Source organism: Zootoca vivipara, chromosome 1, assembly GCF_963506605.1.
Source record: "Zootoca vivipara chromosome 1, rZooViv1.1, whole genome shotgun sequence".
NCBI lineage: Eukaryota > Metazoa > Chordata > Lepidosauria > Squamata > Lacertidae > Zootoca > Zootoca vivipara.
This window is the reverse complement of record NC_083276.1, coordinates 128476250-128496918: the sequence shown is the minus strand read 5'-3', so window position 1 is coordinate 128496918 and position 20669 is coordinate 128476250. Positions and strand designations below refer to the sequence as shown.

At 46.0% G+C, this 20669-nt stretch overlaps 1 protein-coding gene across 4 annotated transcripts in view; it reads right to left on the bottom strand.

Moving 5' to 3' along the window:
* Positions 1 to 20669, bottom strand: part of PIKFYVE (phosphoinositide kinase, FYVE-type zinc finger containing) — an 84292-nt gene that overhangs the window by 13682 nt on the left and 49941 nt on the right. For all 4 annotated transcript variants that reach the window (XM_035138322.2, XM_035138340.2, XM_035138332.2 and 1 more), the window contains 14 exons: positions 19914 to 20014; positions 18155 to 18226; positions 17073 to 17244; positions 15347 to 15525; positions 13956 to 14069; positions 12451 to 12559; positions 8778 to 8932; positions 7796 to 7886; positions 6583 to 6643; positions 4990 to 5148; positions 4326 to 4446; positions 3458 to 3553; positions 2557 to 2640; positions 931 to 1022 (listed from right to left, as the gene is read on the bottom strand). In XM_035138322.2, coding sequence (XP_034994213.2) covers positions 931 to 1022; positions 2557 to 2640; positions 3458 to 3553; positions 4326 to 4446; positions 4990 to 5148; positions 6583 to 6643; positions 7796 to 7886; positions 8778 to 8932; positions 12451 to 12559; positions 13956 to 14069; positions 15347 to 15525; positions 17073 to 17244; positions 18155 to 18226; positions 19914 to 20014 — 1606 coding nt within the window. The remainder of the gene's footprint in view (positions 1 to 930; positions 1023 to 2556; positions 2641 to 3457; positions 3554 to 4325; positions 4447 to 4989; positions 5149 to 6582; positions 6644 to 7795; positions 7887 to 8777; positions 8933 to 12450; positions 12560 to 13955; positions 14070 to 15346; positions 15526 to 17072; positions 17245 to 18154; positions 18227 to 19913; positions 20015 to 20669) is intronic.

Below are 20669 nucleotides of genomic sequence, written 5' to 3'. Positions count from 1 at the left end.
AACGCAGGTGTGAAAAACACATTTCAAATACCAGTCCAAATACCTAAAAGACTGGACTAGATCTAGCGGAACTAAGTAACAGGTGGGTAGACGGGCTTAATGTTTGGATAAATTTCATGATGGCTAGAAGATCGTTCTAAGATGTCACCTGCTACCTGTGGTTCAAGTTAAGTAGAACTTGTACTTAAAAACCTACCGCCAATCTCTCACCAGCATCTCTTTGGAATCAAAAGATTTTTCACCAGTTAATCTATATGACTGGTGACATGTGGCAGCCCTACCTCAAAGCCACCCACAGAAACTAGCTCTGGAATAGACAGCATATGAGGGAAATGGCTGTCATAAAACCAGTGAGCCCCTATGACCCACACTAGACTTGTTGGAGTCTTCTACCCTAATCCAGTGTTGGGAGAAAGCAGCTACCCCAGAAGCAGCTGTATGGCAAAGGAGTTGAAAAATCCACCATGTCATTAAGCTAAGAATCCACTCTGCAGTGAACAGGAAATTTCCTAGCTTCTTAAAAGAGCACTCCCCCCACCAAAAAAAACCCCTGTCTTAAAAGGCTTTCAGGATCTTCTATTCTTTCAAAGAATTGTATTGAAACTCAAGTCAGCAACTATTTTTCATTTAACTGTTGCTGAACTCATTCATCATCACGATGCTGAAGACCAAACACCACAGCGGTGTCTGCACGAAAAATTACTTGGACACAGCTAGCAATAGGTGGATTTTTCACATCAATATTACGATTTGTAAGCACTGCAAGTTTGGTACAGCATAATAATAAAAGGTTAGGCATGCCTCAGCTAGCATATGCTGAGATTTGATTTTCAATATTTGGTTTTCTTTGCTAAACCATCAATTCCTGTAGCTACACACTTTGCACCTCCAAATTAAAAACACGACACCACAAACAATTTAAATTCTTACGCTGCTCTGCCTCAGCTGTTTGGCTTGACTGCCCCATATTCGTCTCAGGTAGTCGAACTGGACTGCTGTTCTTCGCTCTACTTTCAGACAGACTGGGGGGGGGGCAGGGCAGAAAAAAAAGCATTTTAGTTCACTATGTTTTTACAGTACAGCTGATGTCAATACAACCACATTGTCATTGCTTGTAAGAAGGAACAGTCTTCACCAGCAGCTTCCAGTCTCCGAGGTCATGGCAAAAGTTCTAATTCAGAGCCCTTCTGAATTAGACCAAGGTTTCATAAAACCCCACATTCTCCCCACCCACCCATCTTCATAACAGCAGCCAGCTGGGTGCTTCTGCAAAGCTCACAAGGAGAGCACAAAAGCAAAAATGTTCCCTTTGTTTGCCCTCTTGGCAAGTGGCATTCAGGAGGAGGCTGCCTCTGAAACTGGAGGTTCAGCTAAGAAATGGCTGTCGATAGGCAGATAAGCTTCAATGATTTAATCTCAAGCTTCATGTGGTGGGTGCCCTGAAGAGCCAGAGACAGGCACCAAAACCATACTGAACTGATAGAGAGAACATTGGGTTTAGCAATGCCAAACTCATGTCCTTGGACGCACTTCATCTGCTGTGATAAGATGTAGATTATCTCCCGCTTGGACTACTGCAATGAGCTCTACATGGGGCTACCTTTGAGGGTGACCCGGAAACTACAATTAATCCAGAATGCAGCAACTAGACTGGTGACTGGGAGTGGCCACCAAGACCATGTAACAGTATGGTCTTTCAGTACGTTTCCAAGCACAATTTAAAGTGCTGGTGCTGGCCTTTAAAGCCCTCAACGGCCTCGGCCCAGGATACCTGAAGGAGCGTCTCCACAACCATCATTCAGCCCGGACACTGAGGTCCAGCGTCGAGGGCCTTTCTGGCAGTTCCCTCACTGCAAGAAGTGAAGTTACAGGGAACCAGGCAGAGGGCCTTCTCGGTGGTGGCGCCTGCCCTGTGAACACCCTCCCACCAGATGTCAAGGAAATAAACAACTATCTGACTTTTAGAAGACATCTGAAGGCAGCCCTGTTTAGGGAATTGTTTAATGTTTGATGTGTTGCTGTGTTTTTAATATTCTGTTGGGAGCTGCCCAGAGTGGCTGGGGAAACCCAGCCAGATGGGCAGGGTATAAATAATAAATTGTTGTTGTTGTTGTTGAAAAATGTGGCTGTGAAGAAACCCAGAGAAGCGGACACGGAGCAATGGATTCAAACTACAAGAAAGAAGATTCCACCTAAACATTAGGAAGAACTTCCTGACAGTAAGAGCTGTTCGGCAGTGGAATTTGCTGCCAAGGAGTGTGGTAGAGTGTCCTTCTTTGGAGGTCTTTAAGCAGAGGCTTGACAGGCATATGTCAAGAATGCTTTGATGGTGTTTCCTGCTCGGCAGGGGGTTGGACTGGATGGCCCTTGTGGTCTCTTCCAACTCTACGATTCTATGATTCTATGAAACCCTGCTCACAATGAAGCTCAGCACACTGCCTGCTGACCATGTAACACTGAACAAAAAGTGAAGTTTCTAGTAAATCCGAACGGTGTCAGGGGACTTTCTGCGCTACATCAATGCGCTGCAAGTGGATAGATAGAAGACTGTCTCACCTGTTAGTTTGGAGTGCCTCTTCAGGATTGCTCTTCAGAGACACTTTGGATAATTCATCTAAGGCATTTCTGTATTCCTTACAGCTGAAGAGTAAAGCAAATATGATGCGTTATACCAACTGTCCAACGCAGCTCAAAGTGTGGCAGGCAAAGACAAGAGGACATAGGTTTGCCTCCTGAGCTAGAAGCACACTTGTGTCTGGGCTGTGTCATTTCAGATTGCAGGTGAGGGCTCTTGAGGTGCAATGCTCCATTGCAGAGCCTCCATATAAAAAATGGGCCTGTCAGAGAGGTTTAATGAGACTGTTTCCTGGCATGCTAGTTTTCAATGGGGGGGGGGAAGAGTTTATTAGGGGTGGGTGAGCCTCATTCAACCTGAAGTGATAAGGGCCTAGATACTCGGGAGGCAAAGGTCTATGGAGGAAGGAAAGAAGCAAACAGTATTTTTAACTGCTTAGTTAAGACACAATTAAGAGCTTCTGCTAGTGCTGTGTCTCTGGAGGCCCTAACTGCATGTAAAAGTGTTACTGGTTTTACTTTTAGCTTGCCTCATCAAAAACGTTCAAGCTTTTTTACACACGCACACCTGTCAAACGAACATCAAAAACCCCACTCTTTAAAGCATGCAAAAGTCACTTGACATAAAGCCAGCCATCAAAAGGTCACGGGGTGTTTATGGAAAATGCTCAGGCTTGGCTAAGTGTCAAAGGAAAGAGGTCCATCAGCCTCACCTGCTAATGTACCTAATATACTACTACGAGTCTCTAAAATAGGGTGGATCTTAGCAATATTCCTCTTTACAGATGAAAGGATACATACAGAGGAGGAAGCATTTCATTTCCCAAACGTGGAGGTAAGAAGAATAAGACGCTGTAAACCAAAACGTAACAAACCAACATACCTGAGAGCAAAGGCTATGATGGAACTTGGTTCCTTTTCACAGACGGCAATAGGGACACGTTCATGCTCATACATTAAGTAATGCTTGTCAGGCTCACTGCATTGAGAACACAACAGATCAAGCTATAATATATTATACGTTCAAGAACAAGCAATTCTACATTAGCAGATCTGCCAGCCAAAAAGATAGCTGATAAATAAACTTTTCTTTGTTCAGGCTGTAGCAACATAACTGGAGTAGAGCTGAATTGTCAAATTGTAACGGTTTGCTACATATATATATATATATATATATATTTCTATTCATGTTACAGATGGATGTGTGTTTTGATTACTGTTTTTATGCTGATTGTGTTTCGTGGGTGTTGTTAACTACCCAGAAGAGTGTGCAGCCTTTTGCAGAGGAAGGCTGCAGAAAATATGCAAGCAGGGCAGCTTTTCAACCCTTCTTAAACTAGCTATAAGAACCATCGGACTGTACTGAAGGCCTTTCAAACCTGAGATCCTTTGCCAATCCTTTGTATTTTTAGTTTCTTTTCCACCTCGTGACATTTTTGTATGAAAGTGTGGTGTGTGTGTGTGCGTGTGTGTGTGTGTGTGTAATAAAGGAGACCTTTTAGCGGCTGTTAGTAGGGGCCAATACGCAGTCATATCTGCACTAAACTTGGCCTAAGAGCATTCAATTGGCTACCTCTGACTATTACTCCATAGGAATGCTTATGAACATCATTTCACACACCCAACAATCAAATGTATAAAGATAAGCAGCCCTGCACCCAACCACAAGCAACACAGTCAAGACAGCAAAATTCGGCTACCTGGAAAAATACAGGGTGCACTTGCTCCTAAGTAGAGTTGATTTTACTTACAAAGGAGATGGGATGGGACTGTAGCTATTTCCAGGTAACAGATTAGCTAGGATAGCTTTCATGGTGGACTTTTCTTTCACCTGGCTGTCTGTGGACCCCAGCAAATGCCCATCAAAGACATCTGGAATAATAATAAGCCATACATCTCTCAATATTGTTAAAACACCAGAGTTCCAAGATTTGCTTATTCTGGGGACGTTCAAAAGTCGCCTGTTATCTCTATTGTATTGATTGGTTCAACTATTAATTATCCAGTAAGGCCACTGCTTCTAGCAAGACGATTGCAAAGAGATCAGTATGATTTTAATATAGCTCACGGTGCCAAAAATCAATCTCGGGGACTTTGATAGCCTGGTGCTTGTGTCAACGTGAACAAAATGTACAGGTCTAAAAATCTCTGCAGTTCTGAAAAAAAGAAGGCATAAGCCTACAAACCTGAATGCTGAAAATGGCAAAACTCTCAGTGATGCTGGACTGAAACTCCCAGAGGTACAATCCCTCCTTAACACCCAATTTTTGCTCACGTAGAAAGGGCATATGCTAAAGGAAGAAATGCCAAGCCTACCATGAAGATAATTCATTGAATAAATGCACTTTTGGTTACGTGGTTCAGCCGGCAGGAGGGGACGGGGAAGCAGAACAAAGGCACTACTGAGGATGGTACCTTCCGAGCCGCTAGCGATGTCTGCTTCTGACTGCTGCGCATTGGCAAAGGAGGTGCCTCCTGTCAGCTGGTCTGACACGACTTCCGGAGGGGTAGGGAGCTGGAGAAGGGATGAGCTTGTGGAGCTTTGGCTTGACAAGGTTGTCAAGAAACGGTCCTCTGCAAAATTGGGGGGGGGGGGGAGAGAGAACCATACACCCAGTTAATTACTTAAAAGCTGACCCAACATACAAGCAGCATATTTCTGAAGGCATTCCCTATTTGCCTCTTGCGAATTATTTAGCATAGGTTGGAAAAAGGGAACTGGACGCACAAATAAGCATCCCACCCATTTTTATCACTTGCATTACCCTTCATCTGCAAGAGGAACCAGCCAATTCTTCCCATTATCTAGCTATCTGTCTTTCTATCCTTAACATTCCAAATAGCTAAACTTGTAGAAAAATGAATGTTGCAGTAAAAGGCGAAAGATTTATACGTTCTGAAGGGGAAACAGACTTTAAATAAAGAGGGCTTTAAAAAACAAAAACAAAATAAAAGGTAACAGCCAGGGTCAGGAGAGAGAAATAAGCTCATAGTGATATCAGTAAGAGCATTTTCTTAGCCTGAGAGAACCAAGATGCAGAAAGTCAAAGAAAATGAGCTGAGATTTAGGCTTGTGTCTTCTGATGCCACCTTATTTACTCCTGACCATGCATGACAGAACAGTCAAATTACACTGAAGCAACCTTGCAATCTAAGAACTGGGGACTGAATTATTTTTAAAACGGAGATCTCTGTGATATTACACTGAGAGTAAAATGGGCATTTTCTTCAGCTCACTGCCAGGCCTGCACAAATTGAGGCCAAGATGATTGCAACTCACTATAGCCACAAACAGCAGCCTGCCAGGTATTCAGCAGCCCCCCTCCCCCCGATTTTCCTGCCAATCCGGGACTGCAGTGGTCTAAGTGGGTCACAAGTTGTGGGGGCATAGCTTAAGCAGAGACACTGAATGAACCTATTTCTCCATTCTAGGCAGTGTTCAAATTATGGGGCAAGGGAAGGGAGTCCGTCATTAAATCAACAAGCGCTGCATGGCAGTGGCATGCAGCTAATAATTAGCCCTTTGAACTCTTGACCAGTGAAATCTCTGCACCAGCCAGACACTCACAAGAGGAGTCTGACTTTATTCCTGGCTGGAATTTTCAGGAATTTGTTATTTGCTTTGTGAGAACATGAAAGGAGTGACAGCGTACTGCAATGGAAACAAATCAGTGTGATATTGTGGGGACGCTATGCATTCCAAAAAGTGGATTTAAGTAAGCATAAGGGTACTGTGCAAAAGAACATTTCCATTTCCACTCAAGGCATTTCCTCTTCGTCATCTAACCCAAGGAATATTAGCCTTTATTAATAACGTAAGGTAAAGGTAAAGGGACCCCTGACCGTTAGGTCCAGTTGCAGAAGACTCTGGGGATGCAGCGCTCATCTCGCTTTACTGGCCGAGGGAGCCGGCATAAAGCTTCTGGGATGCAAGCTTACTGAGGGGCATTCAGAGGCAGCCTAACAAGTAAATGAAAAGCTGGAGTTTCTTAGAGAAGGCAAACATACCTTTCTCGCCATTTTGTAGTGCTGGAGAAACATTGCGAGGAGAGGCATCCATTGAGCTGATCTGTGGAATAAAAAGTAATCTGCATTTGCCTGTTCCCCCTTGGACTAATTGGAGGCAATACGGATACAAAAACTTACACTGATATTGCAACCCAAAAGTTACCTTGATGATTAAAGAAGAAATGCCTAATTCTGGTTTTCCCTCTTTCACAAGCTGAATCCTTAACTCCAATGAAGACTAACCAAAAAAAAGTTACACTATTCATTTTACTGTGAAAACTGCAGTGGACTTCAGGGCTTATTTGGAAGCAAGCAAGAACGTAAAAACACAAGGAAAGCCCTGCTAGATCAGACAAAAGATCAGGCAACTCCAGCATCCTGCTGTCACAGGGTTCAATCTGAGGCCATGGGGAAACCTGTAACTGAGCTCCTCTCATTGGACTCACTCAGTGGGACTCGCCTCCAACAGGAATCACGCTCAGTGCTGAGCCATAAAATCAGAAGACGAAATAATCCCTGGAGTTTCAGGCTGTCATGCAACCCGTCAACCCATTTACTTGTATCACCTGGCAAGTCAGCTCATCAGCACCTGCATGGTGGGGACGCAACTAGCTTCTAGCGTGTGCAATGTTTTAGGAGCTGTGCCGGAAAAGCTCAGCCCGAGTCACATGTCCCCTCCAGAGAAACTTCGGAAGCTCAGGAGAAGTGGTGGGGGAAGAGACACGTGACACTTGGTTCATTCTGTGCACGCAAACCGGTCTCCCCCGAGAAATGTGTGCAGCTCCGGTATGGAGCTGTGCCTCAGCAGGCCTAGAACATGAGTGAGGAGCCTGAACCCTGGTGGCCAAATCCAGCCCTTGAGACTCTCCTCAGCCTGATCTGGACTCTCTTCGGGTGCTTCTGCCTGGCTGAAGCATGTTCTTGAACTGCGCAAGTGCCTCTTGCTTGGCCTGGAGAGATGTGTGGGTGTATGTCTACAGAAACCTGTGACTTTTCCATGGCTGGAATGCCTCCTACTGTACACAGGTGAGAATGGCACCTGTTCCTCTCTCTCCACTGTTTGCCCCTCGCTTTATCCACCTCTGTCAGGCGGCCTCTCTAAGGTTACTCATGAAAGGGGGTGGGGGCCCTGGAGTTGGAAAATGTTCCCCACTCCTGGCCTAATAAGAATTGCCGTTTCAAATTCATTACTATGAAGAACAGAAACCATTACCTTGCTGTCTTCCCCTTGCCTCAGTCTCCCAGGGCTAGGCGGCACGGAGGGGCGTTTCCGCCCTTTCTCTTGCTGGAAGAGATCTTGTAACCTACAATAACAACAACAATAATAATTTATACCCCACCCACCTGGCTGGGCTTCCCCAGCCACTCTGGGCAGCTTTCAACAAAATATTAAAAATACGATAAAAGATCAAACATTAAAAAACTTCCCTAAACAGGGCTGCCTTCAGATGTCTTCTAAAAGTCAGATAGTTGTTTATTTCCTTGACATCTGATAGGAGGGTGTTCCACAGGGCAGGTGCCACTACCAAGAAGGCCCTCTGCCTTGTTTCCTGCAACCTCACTTCTCGCAGTGAGGTAACCGCCAGAAGGCCCTCGGCACCGGACCTCAGTGTCCGGGCAGAACGATGGGGGTGAAGATGCTCCTTCAGGTATACTAAGCCGAGGCCGTTGAGGGCTTTTAAGGTCAGCACCAACACTTTGAATTGTGCTCAGAAACGTACTGGGAGCCAATGTAGGTCTTTCAGGACCGGTGTTATGTGGTCTTGGCGGCCACTCCCAGTCACCAGTCTAGCTGCCGCATTCTGGATTAACTGCAGTTTCCGGGTCACCTTCAAAAGTAGACCGAGTCACACTACCTTAATGTTTACAACAGGTAAACCATTTCAGTGGTTCTGTGGCTTATCTGTGAGCAGGATGTCTGTATGTTTACAGTAATGCCGTCCCTCTCAAATTCACACTAGGGTCTACTTGAAAGACAATTTTTGCAAAGAAATCCAGTACTTTTCCACGCCTGTGACTGACAAATTGAAAAGAGGGGGGGGGAACCCTACTTTGCAGAGAAAGCCTATCTATGCTACAGTACTGAAATTACGCAGCAGGCAAGGCTATCCAATGGAGGGGAAACATTGCAAGGGGCTGTGTCATGGCTGGTGTTCGCAAGAGCACCAGATAGTTAATAGCTGCCACTCACTCACCTGTTATTCCAAGCTTGCAGCATCTCACAGAGGCTCTGTTTTTTGGCTATTAGAGATTCAGAAACTGATTGCAGCTGCTGAGGAGTGTCAAGGGACGAAGAAAGCATCCGAGCTTGGATTTTCTCTATCCAGTTGCGAAACTCAACTTCCTCCATCTATCCAAGGACAGGGATACAAACATTGCAATGGCTCTTCTCGGGCAAAGACCTACTCCTGACATCTCTGCAATGCCTCTTCCTAGCAAGCTATCAAACACAGATCAAACCTCTGAGAGCCCTTTGCACAAAAGGAATGCTTATTTCTGCTGAGGACTAATACTGAGTAGGCAAAACCCATCTTTTTAAAAAAGCAAAAAACAAAACAGCAGGGAAAGATTTATCATTATAATGGCCAAGTACTTCAGCTACAACTCTGCCCCTCCCACTACTCTTTCATGATTTTCAATTTTATACATTTCAATAATTTTACAATCATTTTAACATTTCGAAACTCAACTTCTTTCCCTCTCTTTCTGCGGTTCCTTAAATTTATTTTTTTATATTTTCTGCATATTCCAAATTAATTTAACAATCATTCATCTACTTTAAATGTATACGCTTATAAAACTGCAGGTTACTACAATAATCCTGCCAGTGTTTCTATCTGTTTACAATTTATTTGTAAATATTCAATAAACCATTTCCATTCTTTTATAAAAAGCTTGTTATCTTAATTTCTAATTTTTCCTGTATTTTTTGCCATTTCTGTGTATTCCATAAGTTTTTGTATCCATTCTTCTTTCATCAGGACTTCTTCTTCTTTCCATTTTTGGAGAATTAACATTCTTGCTGCCATGGTGGCATACATGAATAAATTTATATAGTTTGGATAATTCTGTCCCTATAATTCCCAAAAGGAAAGCTTCTGGGTGTTTTTACAGATGTTAATTTAAACATCTTTTTCAATTACAGTGGAACCTCGGTTTATGAACACCTCGGTTTATGAATTTTCGGTTTATGAACACCACAGACCCATCCGGAACGGATTAATTCACTTTACATTACTTTTAATGGGAAAGTTCGCTTCAGTTTATGAACGCTTCAGTTTATGAACAGACTTCCGGAACCAATTACACCCATGTTTCAGTTTATGAACGCTTCAGTTTAAGTACTCCGCGGACCCGTCTGGAACGGATTAATCCACTTTCCATTACTTTCAATGGGAAAGTTCGCTTCAGTTTATGAACGGTTACTCTGCGGACCGTCTGGAACGGATTAATCCACTTTCCATTACTTTCAATGGGAAAGTTCGCTTCAGTTTATGAACGCTTCAGTTTATGAACAGACTTCCGGAACCAATTGTGTTCATAAACCGAGGTACCACTGTAATTATATATCATTTCCCACTATGCTTTATTGAGAGAGAACTCAAGACCAATGCCCAAAGTGCTCTCAGCTCCCCCAAAGTTGTTGGACTACAACTCCCATCATCCCTAGCTAGCAGGACTAGTGGCCAGGGATGATGGGAGTTGTAGTCCAGCCACATCTGGGGGACCCAAGGTTGAGAAAGGCTGGCTGAGAGTACAGAACTGCTGTCCTCCACACCCCATTCTCTTCAACCTCATGTAAGCTGCACCCTGGATCTGTTGGCTGTGATGCAAGAATCAGAAGTCTGCTACATTTAGCAAACTGAGCAAACCTGTAACATTGCATATACAGTGGTACCTCGGTTTATGAACACAATTGGTTCCGGAAGTCTGTTCATAAACCGAAGCGTTCATAAACCGAAGCAAACTTTCCCATTGAAAATAATGGAAAGTGGATTAATCTGTTCCAGGCGATGAAAAACACCCCCTAAAGCAGCAATTTAACAATAATTTTACTTTCTACCAAGAGCTTTCCGAGGCCTATGGAGGCCTCCACGGAGGCATCGGAGGGTCCGTGACTGGGACGCAGCCACAGAAGCACTCCGATGCCTTCACAGAGGCAAACTGCACAGAAAGGAGCCTTTCCCCGACGCGAGTGCCCTGCGCTGCGGCCGCCTCTCAGTCAAGGCGGCTGAGTAAAGTGCGGGAAACCGGGGGGGGGGTTCTCTTCGGAAGCTCTTACCTCGAGCTTAGAAAAGGGCTTCCAGCAGCAGTAGCAGCAACAGCATTGAGAGGCTTTGCGAGTCGTTTCGCTGCACAGTGGTGGCAGCACTCGCAGCTCTCCTTCCCCCTCTCTCTGCGGTGCCGGCCGGGCGACCTTCCTCCTCCTCAGAGCAGCCGCCGCCACCACCAGACGCCAGGACTGGCCTGGGTGGCTCGCGGTGCGCCTGGCTCTGGTTGGAGCGGCGGCGGCAATGGCGGCTCTCTCAACCCCGAGCCTCTCCACTCCGCAGGGGCGCAATGGTGAGGGCCCGGCCTCGCTTCTCTTGACCCCTCCGCGAGGCCGGGCCTTCGCTGTCGTGCTCCTGCGACGTCTCTCCACCTTCGGCGTCGCGCTCCTGTGGAGAGGCGTCGCAGGAGCGCGAAGGTCCGCTTCTCTTGAGCCCTCCGCGAGGCCGGCTCAAGAGAAGCGGGCTTTCGCGTCGCGCTCCTGCGACGTCTCTCCACCTTCGCCGTAGCGCTCCTGTGGAGAGGCGTCGCAGGAGCGCGAAGGTCTGCTTCTCTTGAGCCCTCTGCGAGGCCGGCTCAAGAGAAGCGGGCCTTCGCTGTCACGTTCCTGCGATGCCTCTCCACAGGAGCGCTACGGCGAAGGTGGAGAGACGTCGCAGGAGCGCGACGCGAAAGCCCGCTTCTCTTGAGCCAGCCTCGCGGACGGCTCAAGAGAAGCAGACCTTCGTGCTCCTGCGACGTCTCTCCACCTTCGCCGTAGCGCTCCTGTGGAGAAGCGTCGCAGGAACGTGACAGCGAAGGCCCGCTTCTCTTGAGCCGGCCTCGCGGAGGGCTCAAGAGAAGCGGACCTTCGCGCTCCTGCGACGCCTCTCCACAGGAGCGCGACGCCGAAGGTGGAGAGACGTCGCAGGAGCACGACGGTGAAGGCCCGGCCTCGCGGAGGGGTCAAGAGAAGCGAGGCCGGGCCTTCACCATTGCGCCCCTGCGGAGTGGAGAGGCTCGCGGTTGAGAGAGCCGCCATTGCCGCCGCCGCTCCAACCAGAGCCAGGCGCACCGCGAGCCACCCAGGCCAGTCCTGGCGTCTGGTGGTGGCGGCGGCTGCTCTGAGGAGGAGGAAGGTCGCCCGGCCGGCACCGCAGAGAGAGGGGGAAGGAGAGCTGCGAGCGCTGCCACCGCCGTGCAGCGAAACGACTCGCAAAACCTCTCACTGCTGTTGCTGCTACTGCTGCTGGAAGCCCTTTTCTAAGCGCGAGGTAAGAGCTTCCAAAGAGAAACCCCCCCCGGGGTTCCCGCGCTTTACTCAGCCGCCTTGACTGAGAGGCGGCCGCAGCGCAGGGCACTCGCATCGGGGAAAGGCTCCTTTCTGTGCAGTTTGCCTCCGTGAAGGCATCGGAGCACTTCCGTGGCTGCGTCCCAGTCGCGGACGCTCCGATGCCTCCATGGAGGCCTTCATGGGCCTCAGAAACCTCGGGTTACTTACTTCCGGGTTTCGGTGGTTCGTAAACCGAAAGTTCGTAACCCGAGGTGTTCGTAAACCGAGGTACCACTGTACTGTAATTAGCGTGCTTTTCTCCACAAAATACATCAAAAATATGTTACCTCCTTTTGGGCAAAAAGATCCTCCATCTTCTCCTCTCTTGATTTGCTAAAAGTATCTGTTTTCAGAGAGGTGAGGCGCTCATCAACGGCAATATATACCTGAGAAACCCTAAAACAATGATGCCAAAGTTTGGAACAGAACTGCACCCCTTTCAGGTTTTGTCACAATACACCCACTCTTACATGTCTCCGTTGAGAAATTAAACTTGAATTATTATGGGTTGTGATTATACACCTGTTGAGCCTGAGCTACTCTAGGCAGCTTCACACATGGCATATACGATACATTGAGATAGCGCAAAAGCATGTGCATCCTCACAGAAATGTAATTACATGGTAAAACACACATGATAGCACATCTGTGCAGCTCATGGCTTTGGAACGATGCAAAATGATAAAACAAAATAAAATGCTTAATTTCCTTTGCATTATACAAATGTAATCAGAACTTGGATTTTGTCCAAGTGCAAAATTTCAGCTTTTTAAACTAAAGAGTATACACAGGCCTGAATGCATCATAAAAGGTAAAGGTAAAGGACCCCTGACAGTTAAGTCCAGTCGCAGACGACTCCGGGGTTGCGGCACTCATCTCGCTTTACTGGCCAAGGGAGCCGGCATTTGTCCACAGACAGTTTTCTGGGTCATGTGGCCAGCATGACTGAGCCGCTTCCAGAGCAGCACACGGAAACACCGTTTACCCTCCCGCTAGAGCGGTACCTATTTATCTACTTGCACTTTTGGGTGTGCTTTCGAACTGCTAGCTTGGCAGGAGCAGGGACCGACCAAGCAACGGTAGCTCACCCCATCGCGGGGATTCGAACTGCCAACCTTCTGATCGGCAAGCCCAAGAAGCTCAATGGTTTAGACCACAGCGCCACCTGCGTCCCTACGAATGCATCATGGCTGTTGTCTAAAGGAACTATAAGGCATGTCAAAGCAAAGACTCCACCTATCAGATGTAAACATTCTTGCACTGGGATAGAAGGATCTCAAAGTTTAGATTCTTCAACTATCACAACAAAGAGGTACACTTCTGAGATGCAAATGTGGATCTTGAACTTAAGGGGGATGTGAATATGGCAACACATTTAATTACTTTTCATAATCAAACCCCGAATCTATATAGGGCCAGCATTATATGATCTAGCTGTGGCCACAAAAATATCCCCGAACACCTCAGAATATCCTGGAACACAAATCACAACTGCCACATCAGGAAGAAACCACTGAGTTTCATTTGGAGCAAAACAAACGGCAATCCCTGGTTCAGACATAATGCTAAGCAAAGGGCCGCGGTTTGTTGCTCCAACCTGCTCTAAGGGAGAGAGGAAAGCAGGTGGCGTCTCATGGCAAACCAGGAACTATCATTTATTGCAACATGAGAACACGACCAATCCAATGCAAGGCAATAGCAGTTAAAGAACCATAACAGAAATGCCATTATCAGGATGGACATAAACTAATCTGGAGGGGGAAGGGGCAGAGAACAGATGCAGATAACTTACTTTTGAGAAAAATCCTTCAGGTCTTGAAGCATGGCAACCTTATGTGGAACCTGACGTTTTATGTAGATCTTGGGATTCGGAACGCACACTTCTAGCAACCGTATAGGAGAAAAACTAGGAAGAGAACATAACACATCTTCAAACTGGGCCACATTGTTAACGCAGGTGTCGTTTTGTATGGTCAGGACCCCTAAATTTTAACAAACTGGCTTGTGAATTGCCCGTAAGACAGAATCAGAAACGATGGTTTGAGGAGGACTGACAAACACCAGTTTCTGCTAACGGGGGTCATGCCTCCTGCTCAAATATGGGGAAATAGAGGCTGAGATATTTTGAGTTGTTGGGTGCTAATATTTTATTCAGGACAAATAAACAAGAGTAATTTTTTTGGGTAGCTTTAATGTTTATGTTATAAAATAAAATAAAATAAAATAAAATAATAATAATAATAATAATAATAATAATAATAATAATTTATTATTTATACCCCGCCCATCTGGCTAGGTTTCCCCAGCCACTCTGGGCGGCTCCCAACCAAATATTAAAAACACAATACAGCATGTTGAGCAGAGCAATCCTATATGAAGCTGAGGAGGAAGGAAGAAATGGATCCGCTGCCTGAGATCAAGCCCTGCCAGTTCTTGGTGGCCAAGGCAGAAGGTTGGTGGGTGTCTCTTCCTTCCTCTGTGCTAGGCCAACTCTAAGTTGGCGTAGTTGAGGGGCCTGAGCACGGGTCCCCTTGGGGTATCTAAAGCTATCAGCACTCCACACCCAAAGCGCCCTGTTTCAGGGTCATGTGCTGCTGCAAACAGTAGCTTTCCAAGCACCTGGGCAGAGCCAGAGTCTCTGCCACAGTGAAGCCCCACCCAACAGCCCTCTTCTCCATCAGTGGAAACTGGCAGAAGCACCTACATGCCATTCTCCCCTCCCTCCCTCCCCCAACACCATCGCTGCGGTGGATAGGTTACAACTCTTCTTAGCACAAAAACAAAAGATTAAAGTAAAAATTACCTTCATCAAAAGATCACCAAAATTTAGAATTATAAAATATTGTGATGATGTTTTGCTGATCCACTAAGATTATGGCTGGTGGGCTTTATGATTTGCTACTCCACGCATCCTAACAAAAGGAATTGTGTTTGATTGTTTTCTTTCAATTGTTCTGGCTATGTTGAACCCTTATTTGCTTCACTGGCTAATTCTACTAAAAATAAAAGTCATTATTATTTTTAAAGGATGACATGTTACTCCATATATTTATTGAATTTTTGCTTGCAGGTGTTTATACGAATATTTATTTCTTAAAATAATAAAATAAAATAAAATCAGGCCACTTATCTCCTGAATTTGCAGAGGGAGGTGATAAACCTTTGGGGGGAAAGCCTTCTTACCTGAAAGAGGCCACCATCTGATTGTAAGAGAAGTACTGGTGGTAGTCGTGATGTATGGAGTGGCCACAGGGCTCCGCGTTGGCCCTTCGGGTGTATTGGTGCCCGTAAAAGCGCAGCTCAAGGTATTTGGCAAAGGACATGGACCAGGAGTCATTGGAAAGCGGAACTACTGGTGTTACCTGGAAAAAGTCAGTGGTTTTATCTTGAGCACTTTGGCGACATGCAGAAAAAATCCATCCAAGCCACATCTATGATTTAACATGAGCTTCAGCACTTCTTGGGTGTGACTTAGAAGCTACAACATAGATTTGTGCATTGCTTTGATTTATATAGGAAGGAGTCAGCAAAACAACAAGGCCAGCACACCTCTAGATAACAGTGTCACTGGGACAGAGGTAGCAAATGAAACTGCTGACTTGGAAGTCTGGCTGCAGAAAAACACAACTCTCAAAAAGCACATATAGTCCATATTGTGGCATGCTCTCTCACAGCATGAAAGCACTGCTGGTGCAGTCTGTTCACTTGCATCAATTTATTATGCTGCTGATGGGAGGTCTCCACTTGAAATCTCACCTCTGTGCATAAACGTATAGGACGGGGCTTAGGCAAGCTGCTATCGCCCAGCCTCAGTCACCCACCTGTATTATGGGTATACTGTTCCTTGGCACTCACTACTTTAAGAACTATGAGGTCCAGCAGAAGATTAGAGTATGCAAAAGTGTAGCATAAATGCAAAATATCATATTCAGGCCTACTAACTTAATTTCAGGTTCAAATGCAGTATTTTTATACGGTGTAACAGAAATGATTTCACATGGTGCTTTACTAAAAATGCAGTGTCTCTCTAACAAGCAGTGTCTCTCTAACTCCAGAAGCAGCTTAGTCATGCAGGCCACATGACCCGGAAAGCTGTGGACAAACACCCGCTCCCTCGGCCCAAACCAAGATGAGCGGCCACTCCCCATAGTTGCCTTTAACTGGACTTAACTGCCCAGGGGTCTTTTATATTTTTTACCTTTACCATTACTCTACTTAGAAGGCAGCTTTTTTTCAGAAGAGTGATCTCCACACATCACGAGTGGGTAAGAATGCCGCCCCAGTAGTTCATGAATTATCAACATCTTTGGGGGTCCTTCTTCCCCTGCCCCCACAACAAAGGTCTGTCAAGAAGTCCAGTCCATGTCTCACGGGTTGCAAAGCCAGTTTCAAAAGCAGCATTTCCTTGCCCCACAAGCATGAATTCTGCTTCATATTGGTTTAGAATCCCATGGCACGACACTAACCAGGTTCCCTTTTAAAGCCTGGATTTGCAGATCCACCTCAAACCTTGGTTAGGATTATGCAAATTTGAACACTAAGCAAGGGGAAAGGGAGAGAGAAAAGGGGGTGGGCAGTCTCTTCATAACAGTGTCTTGTAGGCAGTCACTATTATCTTGATAGTAAAGCAATACAAATGGTATTTGGTATGGTTAAACAAAGTTTTTGACGAGAATGAAGGGTGCAAGGCTTAAATTTGCTTTGAATCCCAATTAAGACATCTTAATTAAGGACATGCAACCTTGCCCTTCACAAATTACTTTGAATTAAAGGCAGGAACTCAGAAGAAAGGTAGCCTTTGTGTAATTTTTGCTTGGACCCACCTCCATGTTTCTGGAGCCTGGGATACCCGACTCAAAAACAAAACAAAAAAACCCACTACCACCCCAGAATGGAGATCTCTCATTACCTGCTTGCACATCCTACACCAGGAGTAGGTTAGAATTGTGTGCTGATAGCCTGGCACCGGGGAGTCCAGCTCCTTCAGTATGATCTGGACGCAGCCTTGCCCATGGACAAAGCGACGGATGTGATGTACCATTGGGGTTTCACAGAACATGCTCGGGCACTGGTAGGAAGGCCTGGAAAGGACAAAGGGCAAAAATGTGAAGCAAACATCTTTCACTTGGCAATCCTCTTCAGTCTGATGCAGGGGCAGGAAACGGGAGGGACCCCTAGGAGTTTTTGGACTACAACGCTCAACTGCTTTGACACTGGGGATCTTGCAGTTTTGCAAGGGCCACAAAAGGCTCCGCCTGCATTTGTGACCAGTCAGATCTTTGAGTGTGGCAGCAGCTGTGCGTTGTGAACTCCCTGCTTATTGACGTAAAGCTGGCATCCTAGCTATATTGTTCTAGACACCAGCTGAAAGCTTTATTTTAGCAAGCCTACCCAGACATTTCTTTCTGGGGTTTCCTTTAGCTTTGCCGATTTTACCTGTGTTTGATGGATACTTATTATTCTTGGCTGCTCAGAGATATTTATTTTTTTCCTGATTTAAGTGGCATATCTATGTTTTGCTAAATAAATAAAAATAAACCTCCGACCATCAGCTATGCTGGCAGGGCTTGATGCAAGTTGGGAGCCTGAAATATCTGGAGGGCCACCAGAGAGCTCTGAAGGGTCTGCTGCTTCCTTCTTTTATTTGATGCTGTGCCTCTTTGTACTACGAAGACGACCCATGCACTTCCTTACAGTGGCACATTGGCTGTGTCTGCACAGCGTGAGAAAACCTCGCCACAGGAGGCCTGCTTGTGTCTTCTCCACATTATGGCAGGCTTCTTCTTGCTTACTGAATCCATCCTTCTCCAAGCACTGAAGAACACATCATCTTTCTCCTCTACTCAACCACTATGGTTCAAGTGTTTATATTCAAGAACAGATGGTACTTAAGAAGGACCACTTTGAGGGTTTTTTTAATACACTCAAGCAGTGTATAAATCTTATGAAATAAATTTATGAAATAAATCTAAGAAAGCTGAAATTTCTTACCGGAAGCAATACCTTTCTAGAAACACACCCAGGGTGAGATCATTCTTCCCATAGAACTCCATAACCACCATCCTAAAGTGACAGAGCAGAACAATGATTCTTTGGGTGGTTTGAGAATGGTTGTAGAATACATTCCTATAACGCTCAGGGAGGTTTCTGACCACCAGATAAATCAGAGTGTGGTTCCAGAGACAGGCACAGGCTCCATAAAATTCATGGGGGGGTGTCAATCACAGATACAGCTTGAACTTACTCCCCATTAATTATCAGCATTAAACTATGTCATGATGTAGCACCAGCAAAGCTGCTGAGCCATTTCCCTACACCCATCATCCCCGACCATTATCTGGGGATAATATCATGATACATGAGCTGTAAGGTTGAAGAACACTGGTCTACATTACAGCCTGGCGTGGAAGCAATGTGGCTATCCCATTCTTCCTTACAATGAGGAAGAAAGCATAGAGGATGCAGCATTTGAAAAGAACACTCTACCTAAATGTGAAAGGCACAGGTAATAAATGTACTGCATTTGGAAATAGCTATATTGGATCTTTCGGCTGCAACGGCAGAGATGCAATACAGTATTGAACTTCCACCAGCAGAGGGTGAAGTCTTGCAGCAGCAGCAGCAGCAGCAGCAGCAGCAGCAGCAGCAGCAGCAAGCGCACTCAAAGGTAGCGCAAGCTGTAAGCAGCCAAAGCACAAAAAACATGCAATCGTAGTTTCACTGGTTTTCAGGACTAATGTCTTAGGTGGTGAAACCCCAAGAGGTGTTGCCTCAGGAGGAAAAACGGGACAGGTCACCCCTGGTCAGGGCCCACTGCCTGGTCGCTGCCTGGTCAACAATGCCACCAAATGGATATAAGGTGAAAAATTAAGATAGGAGTTCCCTACTGCATGCTTGAGTTAAAGACGACTCCAGGATGGGAGGCCAGGGAAGACTACCGATCTGGGTGATATGAAACTATGCCCAAATCTTAGAAATGCCTTGGAAGAAGAAAAAGAAGAAGAGGAGGAGGAGGAGAGTTTGGATTTGATATCCCACTTTATCACTACCCAAAGGAGTCTCAAAGCGGCTAACATTCTCCTTTCCCTTCCTCCCCCACAACAAACACTCTGTGAGGTGAGTGGGGCTGATAGACTTCAGAGAAGTGTGACTAGCCCAAGGTCACCCAGCAGCTGCATGTGGAGGAGCGGAGACGCAAACTCGGTTCCCCAGATTATGAGTCTACTGCTCTTAACCACTACACCACACTGGCTCTCAGAAAACCAAGTATTTCTCCAATTAACATTGAAAGGGTTGCTTTGCAATGAGCCTTTGGTGAGTTTTAGGTCTTAGGCATCTGGTTCCTGGCTATGCTCTTTAAAGCAGTAAGTGAGGAATGCATGTTTTCTTCTCAGATTGGAAAATGGGGGTGGAAGGAGTGGCTCAAATCCCCTACACAGGGAGATGGGGTGATCTTCCTCACTGCCTGTCCTTCGACATCCTCCCTAACTTAGAGAGCTCTGGGAGGAGATGGAGGAGAGTTGGAGATCTTCAAGGTCTTTGTGCAAGTGCCCAAATCCAATTAAAAAAAATACCCATCTACGCTCCCTTACAGCCACCACCCCCCCACTGCCCCTGCCCAGGGTAATGCACCATTTACCCACTGCACAGCTCCCACCTCGACTTTACACAGAAAGGGGGAAAACTAACTGATAGTTAGGAAACATTTATATTAGGTCAGAGGGAAAGAAAAAGCAAACCAGTGTCGCACCATGGGCTAACGCAGGCACTTGGAGCATTGCTGGACTGGGCTGAAGAGCTGCTGAACAAAACGCAGAGCCTCTGGTGGTTTGCAGGGCTAAGACAGTCCACCTGGCAAGACACATCCCAGGAGAAAGAATTAACACACCTTAGAAACTGAGATACAAAAGCTTGGAGCTTTTAAGTGGCACCTTAAACCTAGGTTATGGGTGCAACAACGGAATGTCTAGGCGCTCTTTTTTATAAGAAGAATACAAAGCTGAAAATGAATGAACTGCAGCTAAAATATTGTGTTCATTTTTCACATGGTCTAGTCCAGGTATCCCCAAACTTCGGCCCTCCAGATGTTTTGGACTACAATTCCCATCTTCCCCGACCACTGGTCCTGTTAGCTAGGGATCATGGGAATTGTAGGCCAAAACATCTGGAGGGCCGCAGTTTGGGGATGCCTGGTCTAGTCCTTCCCCTGCCCACCCCCCTGATATTCTTAAGAGGGTCTCTTCTCCAGTCTTCAGAGAGTAGCTGGAAGTGGGGAGGCAGAAGGAGGTCCTTTTTCCTTCCACTCTGCAGTTTTAAACTGAAATCTTAGGCACAGTGCTGCGCCCAGAGCTCAGAAACTGCTTTCGCCAATGAAATCTCCTGTCACAAAATGCGCCTAGAACAGTGGGAGTTTCTAACAGTGAAAACACCGCTTCCACTCGTGCAATAGCCGAGTTCAGGAAGTAACAAATGGCCTTTTAACTCCAATGCAATTCAAACCAGGTTT